Consider the following 23,642-nt stretch of genomic DNA (forward strand, 5'->3'; position numbering starts at 1 on the left):
TCATCTTATCAATGCAGCCTGATCAATGCCCATCTCATCAATGCAGCCTGATCAATGCCCATCTCATCAATGCAGCCTGATCAATGCCCATCTCATCAATGCAGCCTGATCAATGCCCATCTCATCAACGCCCATCTCATCAACGCAGCCTGATCAATGCCCATCTCATCAATGCAGCCTTATCAATGCCCATCTCATCAATGCAGCCTGATCAATGCCCATCTCATCAATGCAGCCTTATCAATGCCCATCTTATCAATGCAGCCTGATCAATGCCCATCTCATCAATGCAGCCTGATCAATGCCCATCTCATCAATGCAGCCTGATCAATGCCCATCTTATCAATGTCCATCTCATCAATGCAGCCTGATCAATGCCCATCTTATCAATGCAGCCTGATCAATGCAGCCTGATCAATGCCCATCTCATCAATGCAGCCTGATCAATGCCCATCTTATCAATGCAGCCTGAACAATGCTCCTTTTTGGCCTCAATGTTCATCTGCAACCTCACCATCAATGCAGCCTGGACAGTGCAGGAAATCAGAGCCACCATCTCCTGTTCGGCTCTCACTCGGCAGTCACACACACACAGTCCCGCCTCCACCATCGGCATTGGACCAGCTCCTATGATAGACAGAACACTGGTCCAATGCCAGTGGTGGAGGCAGAACTGTGTGTGTGACGTGAGAGCCGAACAGGAGATGACGGCTTGTGAATTCCGGCTGAGTCTGTCCCCCTCCTTCCCTTCCAAGGTACACTATCGGCATATAACACGCACCCGCGATTTGCCCCTAATTTTCAGGGGGAAAAAGTGTGTGTCATACGCCGATAAATACAGGATCTTGCAAACCTGGCCTGTTAGGGGGTCCTGAGGACAGGAGTTGAGAACCACTGCACTAGCAAACCGGCGCCCCCATCACTATGGTGAGGTGGTATTGTTTCCAGTATTTTTCAACACAGGCAGAAACAAAAATTCTAAATCCAGCATCCGCACCGCTATCCAGCATAGAGAAAACATCAAAAAGTTAGATTCTTTTAACACAACAAGTTGTTTTTTTCCCCCCCCCCAATATTATAATGTGGTTATGTTATGTAGCCACTTTAGATCAAAGCCATGCATAGCAGAGTTATTTAGCCATTATAATATTTCTATAATTAGAGGCAGTTCTTTTGGGACGCGGTCTCCCGTGCACGTGGCCGAGGCTCACGAGAAGGCTGGCACCACTGCTTCCAGCGGCATCAACACAAATCTCGCGTCTGATGACGGCGAAGTCGGCCAGACTGAAATGTTGAGTGCATTTGCCCTTCAAACAAAGCTGCATGATGGCCGAGGCGTACACTAGGACGGAATTTATTAGGCAGCGCCGTGCTGTCGGGCAGGGGTTGTTAAGCTGTATTGCGCTATTACCAAGGTTGTTAAGCAGTATGGGGAAGGAAGGCCTTTATTTGCCATCCCATGCTATACGATAGAGTGTATTAAGCAGTGTGATACTAGAAACGAGTTTATTAAGCATTGCTGTGCTATTGTTAAGCCGTATTGTGCAGTGGCCAAGTTTGAGGAGCAGTGCCTTTCCATACAGAGGAGAGTTTAATAAGCAATTTTGTGATATAGTTATTAAAGTGTAACTAGAGTTAAATTAAAAAAAACAGCACAATGGTGCTGGAGAGTGAATGGCAGGCTTTCTTTTTTTATATGGGCAGGTCGGTTAAAGAGAGTTTTTGTTAACCAGTAAGGTTCTGCTTTGAGGGCACTGTACACTCCATCGAAGTGCAGAATGTCTTTACCAGGCCAGATTTATATTTGATTCCTCTATTCCAACCGTCTGGTGTTGCCCCTACCCTCTGATTTCAGTCTTAAAGTGATTGTAAACCTCTGAAATGAAAAATGAACAAGGCATATCCATTTACTGTGCACTAGCCTCAATCCAACGCACCTAGCGTGGTTCCTTTCTGCTATCGCTTTCCTCTGCTATCCAAATGAGTGACCTTACAAACTTGATGGTGTGCTCTTGGGGCTAGTTTACACTTAAAACGAGGCTTCGGACAGGCTTTGTTAAAGCTTTCTGAATGCCAGTCAAAGCTCCTGTCACTAAAGAAAATGGTTAGCTTACAGTCCTGTTTACACATTGCTTTTGCTTGGTGCTTCAATGGGGCTTTGGTGGAACTTTGTTTGGGGCTTTGGTGGAACTTTGATTGGGGCTTTGGTGGAACTTTAATTGGGGCTTTGGTGGGACTTTGATTGGGGCTTTGGTGGGACTTTGATTGGGGCTTTGGTGGAACTTTGTTTGGGGCTTTGGTGGAACTTTGTTTGGGGCTTTGGTGGAACTTTGTTTGGGGCTTTGGTGGAACTTTGTTTGGGGCTTTGGTGGAACTTTGTTTGGGGCTTTGGTGGAACTTTGATTGGGGCTTTGGTGGAACTTTGATTGGGGCTTTGGTGGAACTTTGATTGGGGCTTTGGTGGAACTTTGTTTGGGGCTTTGGTGGAACTTTGTTTGGGGCTTTGGTGGAACTTTGTTTGGGGCTTTGGTGGAACTTTGTTTGGGGCTTTGGTGGAACTTTGTTTGGGGCTTTGGTGGAACTTTGTTTGGGGCTTTGGTAGAAATTCGATGGGGCTTTGGTGGGGCATTGGGGGAGCTTCTATGAGGCTTCGATGAGCCTTCGGTGGGGTTGCAGTGGGGCTTCGGTGGGGCTTCGGTGGAGCTTCAAGCGGGCTTTGCCATAGACTTCTATTGAGGCTTTGAAGACGCCTTGAAGCACCACTAAAGCTACATGGGTTATAATTTTTTAAGCAAAGCAAAATCAAGGTGTAAACAGGACTGTAAGCTAACCATTTTATTTAATGACAGGAACTTTGACTGGCGTTCAGAGAGCTTTAACAAAGCGTTGTTCTGAAGCAAGTATAAACTAGCCGTTAATGTGTGTTGAAGCAAATGTAAATAAGCCCTAAGGGCTGTAGAGAAACTGGTACTGTAGAACTTATGTAGGAGGATTTGTTTCATCTTCATCTGTGTATCACCTGAGGCCAGTTACTTCACTGGGTAATGTGTAAGGTTGTATAACCACTTTAAAGTTGCTGCCTTAAACAAGATAGCCATACCAATTTCTCTTGGATGTTGCATTGGCACATCTGTGAAGGTTCTCAATATTTATTCAGGGCACATTATACTGTAGCCGGTAGCAGTTGAACATTTAACTAAACTTGTTTTGTAATGTTGAAGATCAGTGGCAAACAGTGCACCCACAGCCACCCCCCCTCCCCCCACTCGGTCCGGAGCACCTACTACCCATCTATGACGGGCATCGCTTCACCCGGGTGGCGGGCATCATGGTGGCTTCCATCTCCTCCTTCCTTGGCAGCCAATCGGAGCGCTTCTCCTTTCGGGCAATCAGGAATTGGTCTCAGACCCACTTCCGGATTGACCAGGAGGAGAATCAGTTTGAAAATAGCGAATATTCCTTTGCAGTACTCTGCGACCTGAGCCCAGCCTTTTTTGAAGCCTACTAGAGCCTCTAGCGCTAATCATGTGCTTCAAACCCCCCCCATTGGAATTCATGCATTTGGCACCCTACATGGGGGCCAGATGCATGGATGGGGGGGGGGAAGCACCCATGTTCCCTTATTGGATGGGCAACCCCCGTTGAAGATGTTTTCTAGCTTCTCAAAGCTTAATTTTCAATGTATGTCAGGAACCAACCAATACCACAGTATTTATAGCCACACTTTAAAACAATGTAATACAATCACTATGGAATATGGAGACATTGATTGTCCAAGAAGAGGACGGGAGGTGTGAAAGTTGTACAGGCAAACTTTTCTGGTTACATAATCCCATTGTTGGGGTTCAGGAAGCCTGCATAGGTGTTTAGTGCCTAGATTTATATGGCTTAAAGCAGAGTTTCATACTTTTTTAGTTTATCAAGAGTCAGCAGCTACAAAAAGTTAAGCTGCTGACTTTTAATAAACCGACACTTACTTGTTCCAGGGTCCAGCATTGCGGCCACACGAGGCCCCGCTCTTCTCCCTCTTCTCGGCACCTTCATTGGAACTGTGGACACCCGGCCATGACAGCTTGCCGCTTCATGGCTGGGCGAATGCGCGAGTCGCGCTGCACTCCTTGGGCAGGCAATTTTCTGAGACCGTTTTACGAGTCCCAGAAGATTGACGAGAGGGGGGGCCACCTAGGGGGAGAGGGGGAGTCGCCTAGGCGGCCCGTAGGTGGAAGGAGGAAGTAGTCACCCCCCCCCCCAAAAAAAATTACATGCCAAATGTGGCACGTAAGGGGGGGAAGAGTGCTTAAAGCAGAAGTTCCACTTTTGGGTGGCACTCCGCTTTAAGGTGTGTATTGTGCTGGGGGTAGAAATGTGAAAAAGGCATTATACGTGGAAGACAGATGGCGCTGAAGGCCCTTACCACTGTTCAATGATAGATTTTAAACCCATTTCACAATGTAGATAGTGATGAGAGATTTAAAATGTTACTGTTGACACTAGAACAGAAGGTTATGGTAAATCGTCCAACAAGGACACCTGTTCCAGTGACCGCCATTGTCCGGGAAATTTTAAGCTTCTCCTATAAGCAAATAATTTCCTTACGCTTAAATGCACAAATATAGCTCTCTTGTATAATGCCGGGAAAAGCGCGCTGGTGTATCTCGAAGTAACACAGACACAGATGCTGGTATCTCGTTGAGCTTGGCAAAATCCTGTCTTAGGATGGGCAGCCCCGTTTATTTATACTGTCAACATGAATAACAAAAGAAGGTGGTGGCTTCAGAATCAGCCAATCAGACATTTGTATTCTTTCAAACGAACCAATTACACACATGTCTATATTTAAATAGAATACTAGTAGTTACGTGTGCAGACGGTCATGTGCAGAGCCATGCGGCAGGCTTTCTGTGAGACACAAAGTGTCTCACAATTTGAACACTACTTTGATAGCTCTGAACATAAACGTGTGCACGTTCCCACTGCTACCAATAACGCGAACAATACTCTATCATGGCTCAGTGGGTCATAATTTTTGGATGGGTATGCTATGGTTCCCATGTACGCAGATCTGATTGCTTGGAGTCATTAATGCAGTCGCCATGAAGTGGCCAGTCTCTTGGTGAGGCATGAACGTGTAAAAGGGGCTTTGTGGTTGGCTGATAATGGGGCCAAGAGCACAATTCCCTACCCCTGCTCCTGTCCTGCTGGAACACTGCCCCTCAGAAAAGAGGCCGAGCCCTTTGCCATTTTGTGCCCCACTGCATGCCAGAGGCCTCCACATGACATTCCTGGCCATCAACCTTTATATTCCAAGAAAGGAATGTCCACAGATACAAGTAAAATTGCTGTACGTTACTGATGGAGTTCAGGAAATGGCATAACAGTCATATCAACGTACATTCTGGAGTCACTTCACAATACACAGTCAATCACATTTAGTGGACGGTCCACAGTAGTCACATGGGAAAGCATAGGCAGCACTTTTAGCAGCCATCTTCCTATACAGTCTATCCTTCCACCCAGATTCATTAATACTAACTGGACTGTTCTCTCTGTTGTCATCTCTTCCATAGGAATACCCCTCCAAGGAACCTCCAGGCAAATAGTCTCATTCTGAGAAACTCTTGGCCTTTTTTATTCTGACATAGCCCCCGCCTCCACAAGGGTCAGAAAGTTGACAGCTGAATCTCCTGGGAGCAGGTCTACTTTTCCTCGGCCACCTGCAATGTTCAGGGCCTACACGTGCTGGTTAAATCCATGTTGGTGTGGGATGTTTGGTTCCCTTGTGCACTCCTCCCGAGCTGGCTTACGTGGTTGCTCCCTCAACCATGATATCACTGCAGGAGAGCTCTAACCAAAAGGGGCCTAGCACCTGATGATACTGTCTGTGGTAACCAGACACTATTCTGGCACAGAGCCACCTAGTGACAAACTAGCTAACTGTACCTGCCTACAAATGTGCCGAGATATAATTGTCATACTTCTGAAAATCATGGCTGTGGCATTGTGTATTCATTCCTCTGCCCCGATGTAAATTTAGAGGTGGCCTCTAAAAATGTGGAACAACCACCTGCTTTTGCCACCCCTCTACCACCGGTGTGAACTTGGCCTGGGCGTGGACTTTTGACGAGAGTTTCTCACTTTGAGTAGTGCCTCCAAGAAAGAAAGTAAAAATCTCCTCAATGTTATACAAACCACCATGGTTTTAACCATTCCCTTCTCTATCCAAAAGCCATTCCACTTTTTTTTTGGGAAAAAATAGAACTTTTTTTTTTATTTTTATTGAAAATCTCTGTAATAGTAGAAGCACCTTTAGAGCCGGTTCACACAGGGGCGGCACGACTTCGGGGGCGACTGGGCCAGGCGACCTGAAGACGACTTCCAAGGCGACTTGCAAAATGACTTCTGTATAGAAGTCAATGCAAATCGCCCCGAGTCGCCCCCGAAATCGTACAAGAACCTTTTTCTAAGTCGGAGCGACTTGCGTCGCTACTATTAGAACGGTTCTATTCACTAGAATGGGACGCGACTTGTCAGGCGGCTGCGTCGCCTGACGAGTCGCCCCAGTGTGAACCGGGTCTTACCCAAATGAGAAAAAATAAATAAGTGGACCTCTGCAAATGTCCTGAATTTCAAAATAAATTAACTCTAGAACTTCTTGGAAGGGATAAGGAAGAATAGAGTAAAAAGTGGAAGGTTCCTTTAACTGTGATTGCGTTAAGTATGCATGTTTACGCTGGAAACATCCTGAAGGTAAGCTCTAATGTACTTATAAAATCCCACTTGGTAGGTTACCTTAATTAGACATGCAAATTCATCCACGGCAGAACCAAGCTGCCACGGACGGCCCCCGGCAAGCGATTCAGCTCTGCGGCTGCCAGATGAGCCGTTGTTAGCCCGGAGCCGTTGTGCGCTTGCACCATTGCACAACAGTAGAGGTAGATAATCTCCTGTGCGTGTTGGGAGGTATGGCGGTTGCTCGGTAACGAAGCGGCCCTGTTGTTCACAGACCATTACTGCCATGTGGGGTAGCTGGTCTCCTGCAAACTAATTCATATTTCTAATTAAGGGGAGAGGTGGGGGACAGTTTACTATATAAATGATGGTTCTTCTGTAGGCCAAGTGTACTAAGTAGTGTTAAACGAATGAAGATCCTTTGTTGAAGGAAACCTGCATAGATGAGGAGCTTGTAGTTCTGCTTCTAGAAATTGCTTGTTGCAAAACAGTTTTTTACAGTCCATTCCAGGAATTAGATTTTCTCACTTTGTACTTTCTAAGTTTCTTTCTTTTTATAACTTAAACTTTTTTGATTCATTTTGGGTGGAATAAGGAAGATTTTGAAGTCCCGTTATGTTTTTATTGCTTTCTATGCTGCAGCTAGATTGTTTCGTCCTCTAAAATCCCAGTGACAATGGTCACCTAAGTGGTGGGAAATCCAAAAATGTATGGTCATTACCAAAAAGACCTGGCAGGGGGTTTAACCCTTCCCTACTCTTTCTAAAACAACAATGTTGGCTATAATTACTTGGGGGGGTCCCAAGGGGGAGGATCAGGGCTGCTCTGTGCAGTGGTTTTTCACAGAGCAGCCCTGATCCTCTTCTTGGGTCCCCCCCAACCCCGCTCCTGGCTCCTCCCCCTTGACAGTGCCCCCAACAGAAAGCCATAAGTATGACTTTTTTTAACTAAACTGTTAGAATTAAACTTTAGCCTATTTTATTATCAAGCCAATCCAGCACTGGAGAAAAGCCTAGTGCTTCTGGTTATGGGACATGTGTGATCACTGCTCACCAACAATGGAGGGGATCTGTGTCTGTGCAAACAATTGTCAGGCCCAAGCACTGTAAGGGGGTGGGGTTGGGGGGGCGAGTGCCTAGTCTCATTTAGTAAGTTAGTATTTGCATATGATTCTTGAAGAGCAACAACTGTGGACCATGCTACAGCCATTTTATTTATATATTGTTTTTTTTTAAATACTTTTTTTTGTTTTTTTACTTTTAAAACAAGTCCTAAATTGTGCCAAATGATGAGTACAGGCGTTCTTGTAATGAAGCCATCATCCTCTGATTACATCTGCCAGTTTAAAAAATTAACTAGCTGGCTTTTAAATTGCCATTGCTCCGTTCCCAGCGGTTTTTAAACTTGCCGTCCTGTAGTTCTTGGCTTTGTAAAAATTTGGAAGATGGCAGGACTGCCATCATGAAAAATAAAGAGGCCAGACGCTGCCAACCCCCGTTCCGTTCACAGCTGTAAAAATGTAAATCGGGCTCCACGACTGTCCTTGCCTGTCTTAGCAGATCAGTGCGGGGACGCGGACATATGGAAAACGTTGTGTGACACTTCATACATAAGTATGGCTTAGACGCTTCTATGACCTGCCCTTGTGACTTGCTCCTCCAACTTGGAAATTCGAACGCAGAAGTTTGGACGGAAAAAGAAAAGACCATAGAATCGTCATTTTGGGCACCAGTTCACAAAAAAGGATATCGGGTGTAACGGTATGGCCCGTGGGACCCAGAGGCTCTTGAAGGATATGGGGTACTCCTGGTTCAGCTTCACCAATGACTCTTGCGTCTAGGGTCATCCTATGTCCACTAGGGGCATAGGATGACTGAGAAATGATATCATGGATTACATGAGATGGGACAGTAATGATAATTCATGTATTGCAGGATATCTTGAAATATTACAAGTTGTTCATTCTGAGCACAACAGGTCAATAGAGTGTCTCCTTCAATGTGGAACATAGACTGTTGAGATGTTAATTGATGTTAATCACCTCCAGCTACCTGGCTGTAGTGATAAAAGCTTGCTGTGATTGCATTCTATTGTCTATTGTGTTAATTAAGCCGTCTCCTAAGATATTTCATGGTGCTATGCTAACTAACCCTGTATTGTGTGAAAGTTCTATTGATGCTAATATGTATTGTGAGTTAACACACTCTAAAGGTCAGACGTCTGACTTATGTCCACTAAAGGGATGTGTATTGTGTAGCAGGTGAGAATAGCTTATCGCGGAGTCAGAAAGTCTGTCTAAGATGTGGATTGAGGGGGATTCGTTAGCACCCATTGTGTGATGTTGTGGGTGGAGTGTGTCATTGTGCCTTTGATTCCTGCAGCATGCTTTCTAACTGTATATAAGAAACCTAAGTTTACCATTGACCAGTGTCATTCTGTTTGGAACCAGAGAACAGAGCTGTGTCTCGTTATTCTGGGGGAAATCCAATGGGTCCTGTCTGCTGGATTGTGGAGTGTCGGAAGCTGTCTTGAGTTGGTGGAATGGAATATCGTAACAGCGTTAACCCCTGACTATTACATCAGGGAACTGCAGAAATTACAGGGAAGGGCAACGAAACTGATAGGTGGCATGAAGGAGCTCAGCTATCGGGAATATCAGGAGGGATATGATCATAAGTGGTCCATGTAGTCAACTTGGGGTTGAGTTTTTCACCTTACGGTCTTTACAGAGGACAAGGCTTCTTCACAGTAAGAGCTGTAAAAATGTAGAATAGACTCCCTCAAGAACTAGTTCTGGATAGCTCAGTAGATTGTTTTAACTGCTTGCCATCTTTGCCTCGCCATCATTCACTGCAGACAGCTTGCAATGGAGGCACCCAAGCAGGCTCGCTCTTGAGTCGCTGCTTTGCGTGTCCATTAACACAAAGCTGTGGCTTGGCCCCACCCCCCTTCTTCTCATTGGCTCACGGGCTGAGATTGACAGCAGCCAGAGCCCACGGCTCAGCCAATGAGGAGAGAGAGTCCCTGGAGAGCCGAGGCTCTCGTGCACATTGCTGGATCGCGATGGGGCTCCAGTATTAGGGGATGCTGGGGGGGGGCTTCTGCACAGAGGATTTTTTTTTTATCTTCATGAATAGAATGCAAGAAGGTAAAAAAAAAAACTGAACTGTTAGAAATCACGTTATGAAATATTCACCTATCATTATAATAATCCCTGGTGATCCTGACAGGAAGGTTCTTATTCAGGCAGTTCCTGTTCTAGGGTGAAAACGCTCTGTTCCTGTCTCTCACGTGTTCTCCTGCATTGTCACCTCAGACAGTGCAGACATGTTCCATTTTGAGATGGGAATGAGGGACACCTACTACCAAATGTATGTAGGCATAGGACACGCCCCCTGCCACACCCCCTTAAAGGAGAATTAACCCAAAAGAAGGTTAATTAAATCCACAAGGCCTTTTTTTTTACCACTACTACCGCATTTTCTGGCGTATAAGAAGACCTTTTATACTTAAAAATATGCCTCAAAAATCGGGGGTCGTCTTATACGCCGAATGCAGAGTCAGTCAGACTGCGGGCGATCATTGTTCAAAAGCTGCGCCTCCTCCTAGTGCTGTTCCGTGATAGGCCGAACACTCAGTTTCCCAGGAGAGCCTGCGTTCAGTGTTCCGCCTATCACGGACATCGTTTCGTACGAGGCTGAGGATGAGACGACGTCCGTGATAGGAACAATGAACACAGGCTCTGCTGGGAAACCAAGTGTTCCGCCTATCATGGAACAGCACAAGGAGGCGGCGCGACTTTTGAACAATGGACGCCCGCAGTCTGACTGGCTCTGCCAGGGATAAGGGATGGAGATCGTCGAAGGCACAGTGAGGCATGCAATGGCACAGTGAGGGGGGAAGGGGGTCGTCTTATACGGCGAGTATATCCCAAAACCAACATTTTAGCTGGAAAATTAGGGGGTCGTCTTATACGCCGGCAAATACGGTATTTCTTTATATTGGCTTTTAAAATTTACAAATGCAACAATTTAGAAATTGGATGAAAGGTTTAGCACTGGGAAACACTTTTTGAAAGATAGAAAGTGCATTTTATATACAACTATATAGATCAGACCAAAATGAGGGACAAATGAGAGGGATAGGACATTGCTCCAAATCAGGGACAGTCCCTCGGGAACAGTTGGGCGCTATGATGTTCTGCCATGGGCATCATTGGCAAAGGCCTGCCTTGAGCTATGATATGCTGGCATAGATCTCGTTATTTAAACATAATGTTTTTTTAAATAGGTCCACTATAAATTATTCGCCAATAACCGTAACATCATTTGTAATTCTAGGAAGGAATGTTTTCTATGCACTTTCCTTTTGGATTCTGTAAAAATGAAACGGCAAATGTGGTTGGTTTGGGTGATGCACTTCGTCTTGCCGACCCTTTTGTAGAAGAGGGCCTTTGAGAAGTTTGTGTTTTATAAAAAATAAATAAAAAATTGTAGACTTCATGTACACGACACGGCAGCGTCTGCGGCGACAAGGGATCGCTTGCGAAGTGCGTGGAACATTGTTTTGTTTGGAGCCTGGTGCAGTCTGTTATTCTGAGATGTAAAGAAATGGCTTATGAATTCCAAATCAAACACCCTTTCAGCAAGCTGGAGGGGGAAAGTAAATAAGGGAGTACAAGCGCAGAGAATATACAGAGGTGGTGCCATTGTTGGCAGTGAGTGCTGTGCTCTCCATGGTGCTGAGCTCAATTGCATACATTTGTAAGTGCAAGTTACAACCCAAAATAGGCTGAAGAACTACAGCACCACAAAAGGTCAGTCCTAAAGTGGACCTATCACCAGCTATATATTTTTCATTCATTCATCCTGGTTACGTAAAAGTGTATTTGTTATTTATCTCTCAGAGATCATAGTTATTCCCTGACGTTGCCTTCATCTGCTTTCCTTATGGGGAGAATAGTGCCATCTTTGTTCGGGCATCATCCAGGGTCATGTTCTGCTTCCTGGCTCAGAGGTTGACACCCTGCTGTAGACTCTAATGCTGCATACACACCATCACTTTATGTGATAAAAAAAACGACACTTTCTGTGAAGTAAAAAATGACGTTTTTGAAACTTCAATTTTCAAAGACGAAGTTGCCTACACACCATCGTTTTTCTCACAATGTTCTTGCAAAGTGAGGTTACGTTCCACCACGTTTTACCATTGAAGCTCGCTTCATAAGTAGCTTCTGGGCATGCGTGGATGAAAAAACGTCTTAGAAAACGACGTTTTTTGCTACACACGGTCAATTTCTGTGAAGTAAAAAGTGCACTTTTGAAAAACGACACATAAAATTGAAGCGACACATAAAATTGAAACGACGTTTTCCCCCACACACAGTCAATTAAAGTGACGTTTTTAAAAACGTCATTTTTTTTCATCACATAAAGTGATGGTGTGTACGCGGCATTAGACCCCTAGTGCGGTTTCAAATGCGTCTTGAGTCAGACAGAATAACATGACAATGGAAATCGCATTGTTTTTTTATGGTGCCCGTTCGCATCATTGCAACTCAGCATGGTGTGATTTCAGCATGATTTTGGCCCCATAGAACAGTGGTTCCCAACCCTGTTTTCGAGTACCCCCAACAGGCCATGTTTTGGGAATTTCTCTTTGATAAATTAGCTGTACAAAATACCAAGCCATTGACTCTGATTTAAAGCACCTGTGCAAGATAAAGGAAAACCTGCAAACATAGCCTGTTGGGGGTACTTGAGGACAGGGTTTAGAACCCCTGCCATAGAATATGGGTCAGGACATGGATCACCTGCACTGTGCTTCCCATAGCGGAAGGTTGTAGTTTCTGTGTCTGCCAGCAATTGTGTCTCTCAGCAGCCAGCAAATCCCAGTAATCAGTTTCCACCTGATGGTGGCTGCTGGTAGGGTATTTAGGTCCTCCCCAACGAGTGCTTCTTGTACCTACTCTACCTTGTTCCCTGGTGCCTTGTACCTACTCTACCTTGTTCCTGATCCTTGTGTTGGTTCAACCTTCCCATCTGCTACCTGCACCTCCTAGTTTTCCCTGCTTTTGTGTTCCCCATTTTGTATATTTTATATATAGTTAGTTGTAGGCTTTCTATTAGGTTGATATTAGTTGGGTATTCTGTCACTAGGTTTATGGTTCACTTATAACTTTGTGTGCTGGTGTTTGGATTTTGTTTCACTGTAAATAAATCTCACTTTAAGCATACACAGTCTGGTCCCAAGTCTCCTGAGTGTGGCTACACAGATTTGGCCATCTCTGCCGCAAACCACGTAAACAAAGCATTCCAGTTGCGCTACATGATCACACTGAAAGTTAGATCAAATTTGGATCGCAGCAGTGTGAGCCTAGCCTTTACCTTGTGACTTGCTACAAAGTTACAATTAGGAATGCGCTCAGGCATGCTGGGATCCTAAAAGGGCTGGGACAAGAGGTGGGGAGGAGGGACGGCTGCCCTGGGCACTGTGAGATCATGTGATGTGGGGGGCACTACAAGGAGATTGGGGGGGGGGGGGGGGTTTGTTTTGGATGAGGGAATTTGGGGGCAGCAGGAGGGAAGTATTTTTCTAGTTGGGGAAATTGGGGGGGTGCTAAGAGTGATGAGTTAGGGGGATTTGTGTTGGCTGGAGGAAGCAGATTTGTGCTAGGGGGATGTGAAATTTTAAGGGTAGAACATTTTTATGCTAGGAGGAGTGATTTTTTTGGGGGGGTCATTTGGGGGATGGGGGGAAAAGATGTGAGCTGAGAGGATTTCAACAGGGGGTACATTTGTACTGGGAGGAGGGAAATGTATGCTTCAGGGGTAAGCTTGCAGAGTAGTGCTCAGTTTTTTTTTTTGTGGGGGATTTTTGCTGACACATAATGCTCATACATTTTGGGGGGGGGGGCAGTTTGGCATGTTGCTTGATGACCACGTCCCAGCACTGGATCCTAGTCTGAACTCACCTAAGCTATCTAACCAGTAAATTGTTACCGCACCCCAACAATCACAAACGACCAAGGCATTCCCCACCCCACAGCTGCACAAGGAGCACGTATACATTTGGCGGTGGGGAGTGTGTTGGCCGCCTATCATTGGTGGGGCGCCATAACAGCTTCCTGATGGAGCAGCTCAGGTGGGTTCAGACTAGAACCCAAATACACTTGCACTCATCTCTAGTTACATTGTACTTTCTAGATACATTGTACTAAAAGGAATGCCCAGGCACCCTTTATGCTGGCCATACACTCCACGAAAAATCGTCCGTACGAACTTTCGAAAAACGAACATTCGGTCGTGAGCGCAAACGCTAGTATCATCATGTAATGACCGATAAATCGTTCAGTGGACATAAATAAAAAAAATTTGGTTCGTTTTTTTTTTACATATACCTAGTGCAGAAAGATTGGACGGGAAACACATTAACCTTCCTATTTATCGTTCGTTTGGCAGAAAATTTCCAAATGTGTCCTTCGTTTTTTCGGCTCAAAAAAATCCCAACGATTATCGATTTTGTGCCCATTAACTGGCCGAAAAACGAAAGAACTGTCTGAACGACGAATTTTCGGCCGAATTGTCGTATAGTGTATGGCCAGCATAACCTACAAGGAAGTACGTTGCTAGTTTTCAGGAGAAATTCAAGACAAAGGGTATAAATGTTCTCTATGACATATTTCAATTTTGAGTTCAGGTCCACTTTAAATTCCATTTTTACTACTCCTTAAGCTGTGCCATTTTGTTTTTAAGCCCAATCCCTTCTGCAGAGGGCCATTGTGAGGAGGTTAGGTTGTGCAATGGTTTGTGAGTGATGTGGTAAGTTTGTCATGCCTAATCCCCCATACACACGATCGGAATTTCCAAAGGAAAAAGTTACTTTTTCTATCGGAAATTCCGACCGTGTGTATGCCCCATCAGTTTTTCCATCAGATATTCTGAGGAATTCCATCAGAGTTTAGATACATGTTCTCTTTTACTCCAATGGAATTTCAATGTAAGTTTGGTTGGGCAAAAGCCCGATCATGTGTACGGGGCATAACACTAATCTAGTATTGCTTCCATGGTTAACAAATAGGGTAGAGGCACACTGGATTTAACATGGCATTTCCCCGATATGTGAACTATAAGATTCTTGTACTGCTTTTTCCTCCTTGTTCCTGATTCCCAGCATTTTATTTATGACTATACGGTAGCATAGGGCAGTTTAAAGGGATTCTGGTCTTGCACTACTGCTAAATGCAGTCTGTTTTATCTGCTGTCTGTTCTCAGAGCTCTGTTTCTGTCCCCTTTCTGATATTTTATGGGAATTAGAGCACCACTAACCATATATTTCATTCTTGACAGGCCGACTGAGATCCTCTGGAGCCGCCTAAATGACTCATTACCGGAACGATCGCAGGTCCAGGGTGACCTCCTGACCATTCCTTCGCTTAGTCTGCAGGATAACGGAACGTACAGCTGCCAGGTCTCCAACAAACATGGCCGTTCCTCAGACCAGTATGTGCTGGTGGTGTATGGTGAGTACAAATCAAACCTTCAAGTAAAGGCAACAGAGGAAAATAAAATGTCCTTATTGCCCACCATGAAGGCAGTTATCTGATTGGTTGCGGGCTATGGACCACACCTCAGATTTTTTTATTCTTGGGAGAAGAATAAAACTGCTTTTGAAATGTATTTAGGGCCAGATCCACAGGCGAAGTTTGCCGGCGTATCTACTAATACGCCGGTGTACTTTCAAATTTCCCGCGTTGTATCTTTAGTTTGAATCCTCAAACCAAGATACGACGGCATCTGGGTTCGATCCGACAGGCCTCCGGCTTCGTATGTCTTCGGATCTTAGATGCAATACTTCGGCGCCCGCTGGGTGGAGTTTGCGTAGTTTTCCGGGTCGGGTATGCAAATTAGCGATTTACGACGATCCATGAACGTACGCGCGGCCGTCGCATTTTCTAACGTGCGGCGTATAGATAGACTTGCCATGTTAAGTATGGCCGTCGTTCTCGTGTCAAAATTTGAAATTTTTTTTTGCGGAAGTTGTTCCGTGAATAGGGATGGACGTAACTCACGTCTAAGTTAAAAAAATGACGTTGTTGCGACGCACGGCGGCAAATTTCTGGACGACGCATGCGCAGTTCATTCGGCGCGGGGACGCGCTTCATTTAAATGAAACCCGCCCAATTTGAAATCTGCCGCCACAAATACACTACGCCGCCGTAACTTACGGCGCGAACTCGCTGAGGATTCGAATATACGCCAGGTAAGGTACGGCGGCGTAGTGTATCTCTGATACGCTGCGCCGATCCAAATGTATGTGGATCTGGCCCTTACTATTTAAAATTTGCTTATTTATCTAATTATATGACATCCCTGGAAGGTGTATCAGAGGGAACTGAACCCTAGTCAAGCTATGTATGCCCTTTGACGAGCAAGGAGGACATGTCACTTGTTCCTGTACATACTGGGCTGTGCCCCCCTCTCACCATCCATCCTCCCTTTGGTTAGTGAGGCCATTGAATACACTTAAGCAAACAAAATTCCCATGCGACTTTAAAGGGATATGTCATACAAAAAGGTAAACCAGTCTTAAAAAAGTAACAAATTATATTCAATTTGATTTAACTTAATGGAAGGTAGTCATTTTGATCTTTGGATTTCTTGTTTGCTTTTAATGAATATTGGCCCAGTTGTCCTTTTTGAATTCTTGTGGTCCAGTTTTTATTATTATTGAACATTTCCCTCATGCTCCTTGTTTCTTGTAGACCCTGGAGCGATCATTGAGGCTCAGACTCAAGTTCCCTATGCCATAATAGGCGGGATTTTGGCGCTTCTGGTCTTCCTGGTCATCTGTGTTCTGATTGTCATGGTCTGGTGCTCCGTCCGACAGAAAGGTGAGTGAGTTTGTTCAGATGAAGATGGACTAGTAGGTGAGGTTGGGAAAAAAGACACAAGTCCAACCTATGTGTGTGATTATATGTCAGTATTACCTTGTATATCCCTGTATGTTGTGGTCGTTCAGGTGCTTATCTAATAGTTTCTTGAAACTATTGATGCTCCACGCTAAGACCACCACCTGTGGAAGGGAATTCCACATCCTTGCCGCTCTTGCAGTAAAGAACCCTCTACGTATGTTAAGGTTAAAACTATTTTCTTTTAATTTTAATGAGTCGACACATGTCTTATTAAATTCCCTTCTGCAAAAAAGTTCTATCCCTATTGTGGGGTCACCAGTACGGTATTTGTGAATTGAAATCATATCCCCTCCCAACGTCTCTTCTCCAGAGAGAATAAGTTCAGTGCTCGTAACCTTTCCTCATAAATAACATCCTTCAGACTCTTTATTAGCTTTGTTTCCAGTATATCCTTCCTGAGGGCATCGTATACACCTCCCAACCTGTCCCTACCCTAGGTTTTACAGTCAAAGCTTAATTGAACAAGCTGAAGTTAGAAGACAATTGGTTTCTGTGCCCAGCTGCACCAGATTTTGCACTTCTCCAGTCTTGGTAAAATCAACCCCTGTGTGACTCAGTCACCCTACTACAGGGCAATCTGTCTCCATGTAAGACGTATCCTGTAAATTCAATCTTATCTCATTGCTCATATTTAAGCTGCCACTACAACGACTAACTCTCCAATAATTAGGCCAAACAGGGGGCATGGACAACTGAACCTCATTTTCTTTTCCTGGGGGTCCTAGCATTGTGTTGTTCCCCTCCACTCCAGCATGTGTGATTGGCTGTCCTTAACAGCCTAGGGGGCCAACAAAATGTCCCAGAGGGGTTTGCACACGCGTCCATCCAAACACTTCTGGACAACATGCTGACCAATGCACACCCAAATGGGGAGATTTATTTTTCCCATAGCAATGGTAACTATCTCCTGATTTATGCCACAAAACACATATGCAGCACATATGATGAGGAAAGCCAACTACCTGCAGGCCTCACCTTACCAGTCCACTGGAACTACAAATCTATTTCACCTGTCGGGCATTTTATACTTAAAGGGGTTGTAAAGCTTTGTGTCTTTTCACCTTAATGCATCCTATGCATTAAGGTGAAAAAAAACACCTTGCACTCTCGGGCCCCCGTTTTGCTTACCTAAGCCACGAAACTCCGTGAGCTCGTTCCCGCAATGGTTTGCCCCAGTTTGAGGCGGCTCATCATTGGAGATTGATAGCAGCGCAGCCATTGGCTCCCGCTGCTGTCAATCAAATTAATGGTTAGTAGTAATTCACCGGAAAAGGGGATGGTGGGAAAATTGGGGCTTAGACCCAAAATTACAGTAGTCAAGCACTTAGTAACCCGGATCAAAGGGGCACACAGAAGAAGCTTTTTTTTATTATTACCAGCAGACAGCTTGTGGTATCTGAGGAATACTTTATTTTTGAAATGTTGCTTTTAACAATGAATGCTATATTTCGGGTTTCAAACAGTTATGATACATGTAACTGCAGAAAACTTTTTCTTACACATGCTGTCCAAAGCAAGCATCATGTTCCTCTACTGTTGTATATAGTGCTTAGCACCGAAAAAGAGCTTAGAGAAGGATTTTACAGCTGAAGTCCAGACAGCTAAATACGCAGGTGAAATACATTTAGCATAAGACATACTTTAGGTGTAATAGGTCAAAGGGAGCAAGCACCAAGTGAAAAATCCTTATTATTCAGCTGGTTGAACAGAAAAGACTACCAAGGATTTTTTCTTTGGCGATCTCTATGACCAATTGAGCAAAAAGTACCCCCCGATACTAGTGGGACTTTAAAGGCAAACACTGAGAACAGAAAAGTACAAAAATATCAAATTTTAATATACAGGTATGCTAAAAAAAAAATGTTGTAAACATTACCAATAAAATGGATAAGAACAAATTGAGATGACTGTAGTCGAAACTGTAGACTGGCCCTTAGAACCATGCTACAGTTTCGATTACAGTCATCTCAATTTGTTCTTATCCATTTTATTGGTGATGGTTACACCATTTTTTTTAACTTATCTGAATAATAAAATTTGATATTTTTATACTTTTGTGTTCTCAGTGTTTGCCTTTAAAGTCTCATTAATACCGGCGGGTACTTTTTGCTCTGTATCTATACCAGGGATGTTGGCAACACCATTGGCTTACTTGGGTGGTCATTTGCTTTCTCTGACCAATTACACTTAGATTTCTCAACCCAGGTGAATGTCCTCTCCTGGGGGGGGCGGGGGTTCCCTATCTTTGTGATGCGCTGGCAAATGCAGGCCAATTGGGCTCAAGTAAATTTTGTCCACTTATTGATAACCTGTGAAAATCCACATCTAGCATCCTTTTACTACCACCGTTAAGATATATTTTAAATTGATTGCAATTTCTATATTTTTTTTACATAACATGCATGTTATTCTTACCTGCTTGGGGCAATGGTTTTGTACAGAGCATCCCTTAACCACCTCTTCTCAGGTCTCTGGTCACCTCCTCTTCGTGGTGTGCCACCATAGGAAGTCACTTCCAGTGAAACAGACAGTGCGGCTTGGCCCTGTCCCCCCCGCAACAGGATTTGATTGACAGCAGCAGAAGCCAATGGCTCCCACTGCTATCAGCCTTCCCTGTGGGGAGAGGGATAGAGAGAGCAAAAAGAGCTATGCTGGATTGAGAATGGGCTAAGGTAAGTATAAGGGGAGAGACTGCACACAGAAGGGTTTTCTTACCTTAAAGTGATTCTAAAGTCAGAAGTTTTTTTTATCTTAATGCATTCTAAGATTTAAAAAAAAAACTCTGTGTGCAGCAGCCCCCCTAATACCTACCTGAGCCCTAGCGATGTTGCCTCCGTTGTCCAGGACTCTGTCTCCTAATTGGCACCCGCTGCTGTCAAAGTCAGTGAGCCTATTAGGAGAGAGGGAGGCAGGGCTGAGCCAAATGAACCATGCCTGGGTGGACATGCAGAGCAGTGGCTCAGCTCTGGTGCCCCCATATCAAGCTGCTTGCTGTGGGGGCACTCGGCAGGAGTACCAGCGAGGGACTTGAGAAGAGGAGGATCTGGGCTGCTCTGTGCAAAACCACTGGACAGAGCAGGTAAGTATAACATGTTTGTTATTTTTAAACAAAAAAATACAAGACTTTAATATCACTTTAATGCAGAGAATGCATTAAGATAAAAAAAAGTATACCTTAACAATGACTTTAAGGCTGAAATAGTCGGGAGGAGTTGACACAAGACAGCTGGCATCTAGGAGGTGTGGGGGGGGAGCATGGTTAGGAAAAGCATCCCCACACACATTACAACTATATTCCTTGTTGTAAGTCACCCATCACTTACAATAAGGAATACAGTGCCATCCTCACTCCACCCCCAGCTTGCTGGAGAGTAACAGAGCAGCAGGAGGCTGATGAGGTTTCTCCCTATCCGTTCTCCTAGTCTCAATCAATTTTTTGTTGGCATACATGCAGCACCCCTGGCTCTTTCCCGCGCTCTACCATACTGAATGCTGCTGAATAGAAGATTACATGAGTAAGTTTAAGGTACAGTGGTACCTTGGATTACAAGCATAATTCCTTCCAGAAAAATGCATGTAATTCAAAGTACTCATATATTAAAGGGAGTTTCTCCATAAGCGTCAATGGAAACTCAGATAATTCATTTCACAGCGAGTGCTATTGTATGCAGTACCGCATGTGGTCAGAGGTGGGGGCGCCTGAGACACTCGGGAACTAATAGGCGGATTCAGGTAGAGCGGGGTATATTTGTGCGGGTGTAGCGCATCTGATATGCGCTACGCCGATGTAACATAGAGAGGCAAGAACAGTATTTACAAAGCACTTGCTCCCATTGTTGCGCCGGCGTAACGTAAATTGGCTGGCGTAAGCCCGCCTAATTCAAAGTAGGAAGGTAGTGGGCGTGATCTATTATAATGAAGCGTGACCCCATGTAAATGAAGGGCCGAACGAACGGCGCATGCTCAGAATCACGTCGCATATACTCCCTAAGATACGACGGCTCAATGCCTACGACGTGAACGTAACCTACGCCCAGCCCCATTCACGTACGACTTACGTAAACTACGTAAAATACGACGGCTATTCTGATGTCCATACCTTTGCATGGGCTGCGCCTCCTATATGGTGGTTTATCTTTACGCCGGACGTACGCCTTGCGTAAACGGCGTAGATTACTGCGACGGGCGTAAGTACGTTCGTGAATCGGCGTATCTTGCTTATTTACATATTCGACGCCTAAATCAATGGAAGCGCCCCTTGCGGCCAGCGTAAATATGCGTCCAAGATACGACGGCATAGGAGACTTACGTCAGTCGGATGGAGCCAAAATTAAGGCGTATCTTGTTTCAAGAATCAGGCGCAGAGATACGACAGCGCATCAGTGCACTTACGCGGCGTATCAGAAGATACGTCGGCGTAAGTCTTTCTAAATCCAGCTATAAGTGTTTCCGAGTGTTTCCAAATGTCTCCCGCCGCGCCCTCCCCCACACCTCTGGCTAAATGCGGTACAGCACACCCCATTGGCTTGAATCCAGCTTGTCTTGAGAGACAACGCTCGGAAACAGAGTCAGGATTTAAAAAAAAAATAATAGCTCGTTGTAACAGGAGGGCCCATGGAACCCAGAATCCCTGGGAAAGGTTGAGAAACCCTTGTTTCAGCTCCTCATGCACCTCCTAAGTCACTTTGTGTCCATTAGGGGCACAGAGAAAATATAACTTGGATTACTTAAAGCGGGAGTTCACCCAATGATGGTTTTTTTTTCTCTTTTCCCCTTAGATGGATGCTCGTTTTGTCTAGGGGAATCGGCTAGTTGTTTTAAAATATGAGCCGTACTTACCGTTTTCGAGATGCATCTTCTCCGTCGCTTCCGGGTATGGGTCTTCGGGAGCGGGCGTTCCTTCTTGATTTACAGTCTTCCGAGAGGCTTCCGACGGTCGCATCCATCGCGTCACTAGTAGCCGAAAGAAGCCGAACGTTGGTGCGGCTCTATACTGCGCCTGCGCACCGACGTTCGGCTTCTTTCGGAAAATCGTGACGCGATGGATGCGACCGTCGGAAGACTGTCAATCAAAATAGGAACGCCCAGTCCCGCAGCCCATACCCGGAAGCGGCGGAGAAGATGCATCTCGTAAACGGTAACTACAGCTCATATTTTAAAACAACTAGCCGATTCCCCTAGACAAAACGAGCATCCATCTAAGGGGAAAAAGTGTTCTGTACGGGTGAACCCCCGCTTTAAAATGGGACAATAATATTTATCCACTATATCTCCTAGGATATATGTAAAGACTTTTATTCTTGGTTTGGTTGATTCTGAACTCAACATTTTAATTGAAAGAGCTGATAACATTGGCGTCTGTACAATGCAGGAGACAGGCCGACTCCTACTGGAGCTCCTGCTATTGTTAGAAGGTGTCCTGTGTTTATACTTATGATAATGTATAATCTACTGTGTGAAGCTTGGTGACAACAAGTCTGACCTATAGTGATTGAATCACCAAAATGGTCAGGTGGGCACGGAGTCCTCTTGTCTGGTTAAAGGATTAGTAATTGGCTCATGTTAAATAGGTTTTTGGTTACAGTTTGTATTGTCATCCTGGTGTGTGTGTGTGTGTGTATATATATTCCTGATGTACTCCAAGACTGGTGTTGTCTGGTTCTTGGGGGTTACTATAGCCAGATCCATTGGTCTCATGTTCCAGGACTTAGTAAGCAATATACTGACAGAAGCATTCAAGCGGAGTGTGGGACGTTCCGTCACACTCGTATTAATGGATACAAAGCTGCATTGATTATGTATTTTATTTCTGTCTGGAGTTCAGCATTAACCATATGACTTACTTGCAGGCTCATACCTGACTCACGAAGCAAGCGGACTGGATGAACATGGCGAAGCCCGAGAAGCATTTCTAAACGGAGGCGAGAACCACAAGCGAAAGGAGGAGTTTTTTATTTAAAAGGGAAACAAAACAAAAAAAAGACACAGAAGAAACAAATCCCAACACAGTATTAATAACCTGATTTTTTTATTTAATCTTTCCTTTGGAGGGTGGGCAATGGGGAAGCAGAGAAAGTGTGGGGATAGGTAACCATAGAAGATGGGTAGAAAGGGAAGACGGACTCAGCCTCTGCTGTAAGAGGATCAGCAGTGTCAACTTATTGCTGCGCCGCCTACAGCTCAAGAGGGTCAATAACCGGGTGTAGAGACTGCTGAACTGAACGTGATGTGTGCAAGATTTAAGTGAGCATTGACTGTGGCCGTACATCGGCTCTCTGGGGCAGTTGTGTTATGTGCAAATGAAATGACTGGCGTCTAAATATAGTTTTAAGGAACAAAACTGAGAAAAATAGATGGTTTTACGTGAAAGAGCTTCTAATGGCATTCCCAAAAATGGTTGTAAAAATCCCCATACCTTTTCAGATACAATATTTATGCTGCTTTGCTGAGCACGCCTTTTGTCCTATGTAAGCTGCCATTTTGGGATGGCCTAAAAGTGGCAACCGCAATTTTTTTCTGTGTGATAACAGGACAGGGAAGGCAATTGTGTGCTGAAAAGTATCTAACTCTCATCTCCATTTTAAAAAAAAATCAAGTCTTTCATATTACCCACGTCTTTTATTAAAGACTCTTTCATATAAACCAACCTGTCTTTTATGTTTCATGACCCTCTAACAATAGTATTTTTCCATAGTAAACTCTTTGGCTTTTGTACATACAGGTGTACACATGTGAATAAGCAAAGTCTACAGCAAGCTTTAACTTCAGGTAACTTTATTACAATTTAAAGCAAATTTTAGCTCCAGAATGGGGGATGGACACAGATCTTAATGGGAGTGCTATCTGTGAATTTAAACAAGCTACTAGCAGGTTTTGCCCTGGTTCACACTGTGTCAAATCGCATGTCAAAATGGTGGCATTTGCCAACAATGGCACCGTC

The 23,642-nt window shown here is 44.6% G+C and overlaps 1 protein-coding gene across 4 annotated transcripts in view; it reads left to right on the top strand.

Moving 5' to 3' along the window:
* CADM4 (cell adhesion molecule 4) overlaps nt 1-23,348 on the top strand; it is a 658,906-nt gene extending 635,558 nt beyond the window's left edge. For all 4 annotated transcript variants that reach the window (XM_040327345.1, XM_040327344.1, XM_040327346.1 and 1 more), the window contains 3 exons: nt 15,078-15,250; nt 16,493-16,621; nt 22,552-23,348. In XM_040327345.1, the coding sequence (XP_040183279.1) occupies nt 15,078-15,250; nt 16,493-16,621; nt 22,552-22,661 (412 nt within the window). In that variant the 3' untranslated portion in view covers nt 22,662-23,348. The remainder of the gene's footprint in view (nt 1-15,077; nt 15,251-16,492; nt 16,622-22,551) is intronic.
* The last annotated feature ends 294 nt before the right edge of the window (nt 23,349-23,642 follow it).

This window comes from Rana temporaria, chromosome 10, assembly GCF_905171775.1.
Source record: "Rana temporaria chromosome 10, aRanTem1.1, whole genome shotgun sequence".
Classification (NCBI taxonomy): Eukaryota; Metazoa; Chordata; class Amphibia; order Anura; family Ranidae; genus Rana; species Rana temporaria.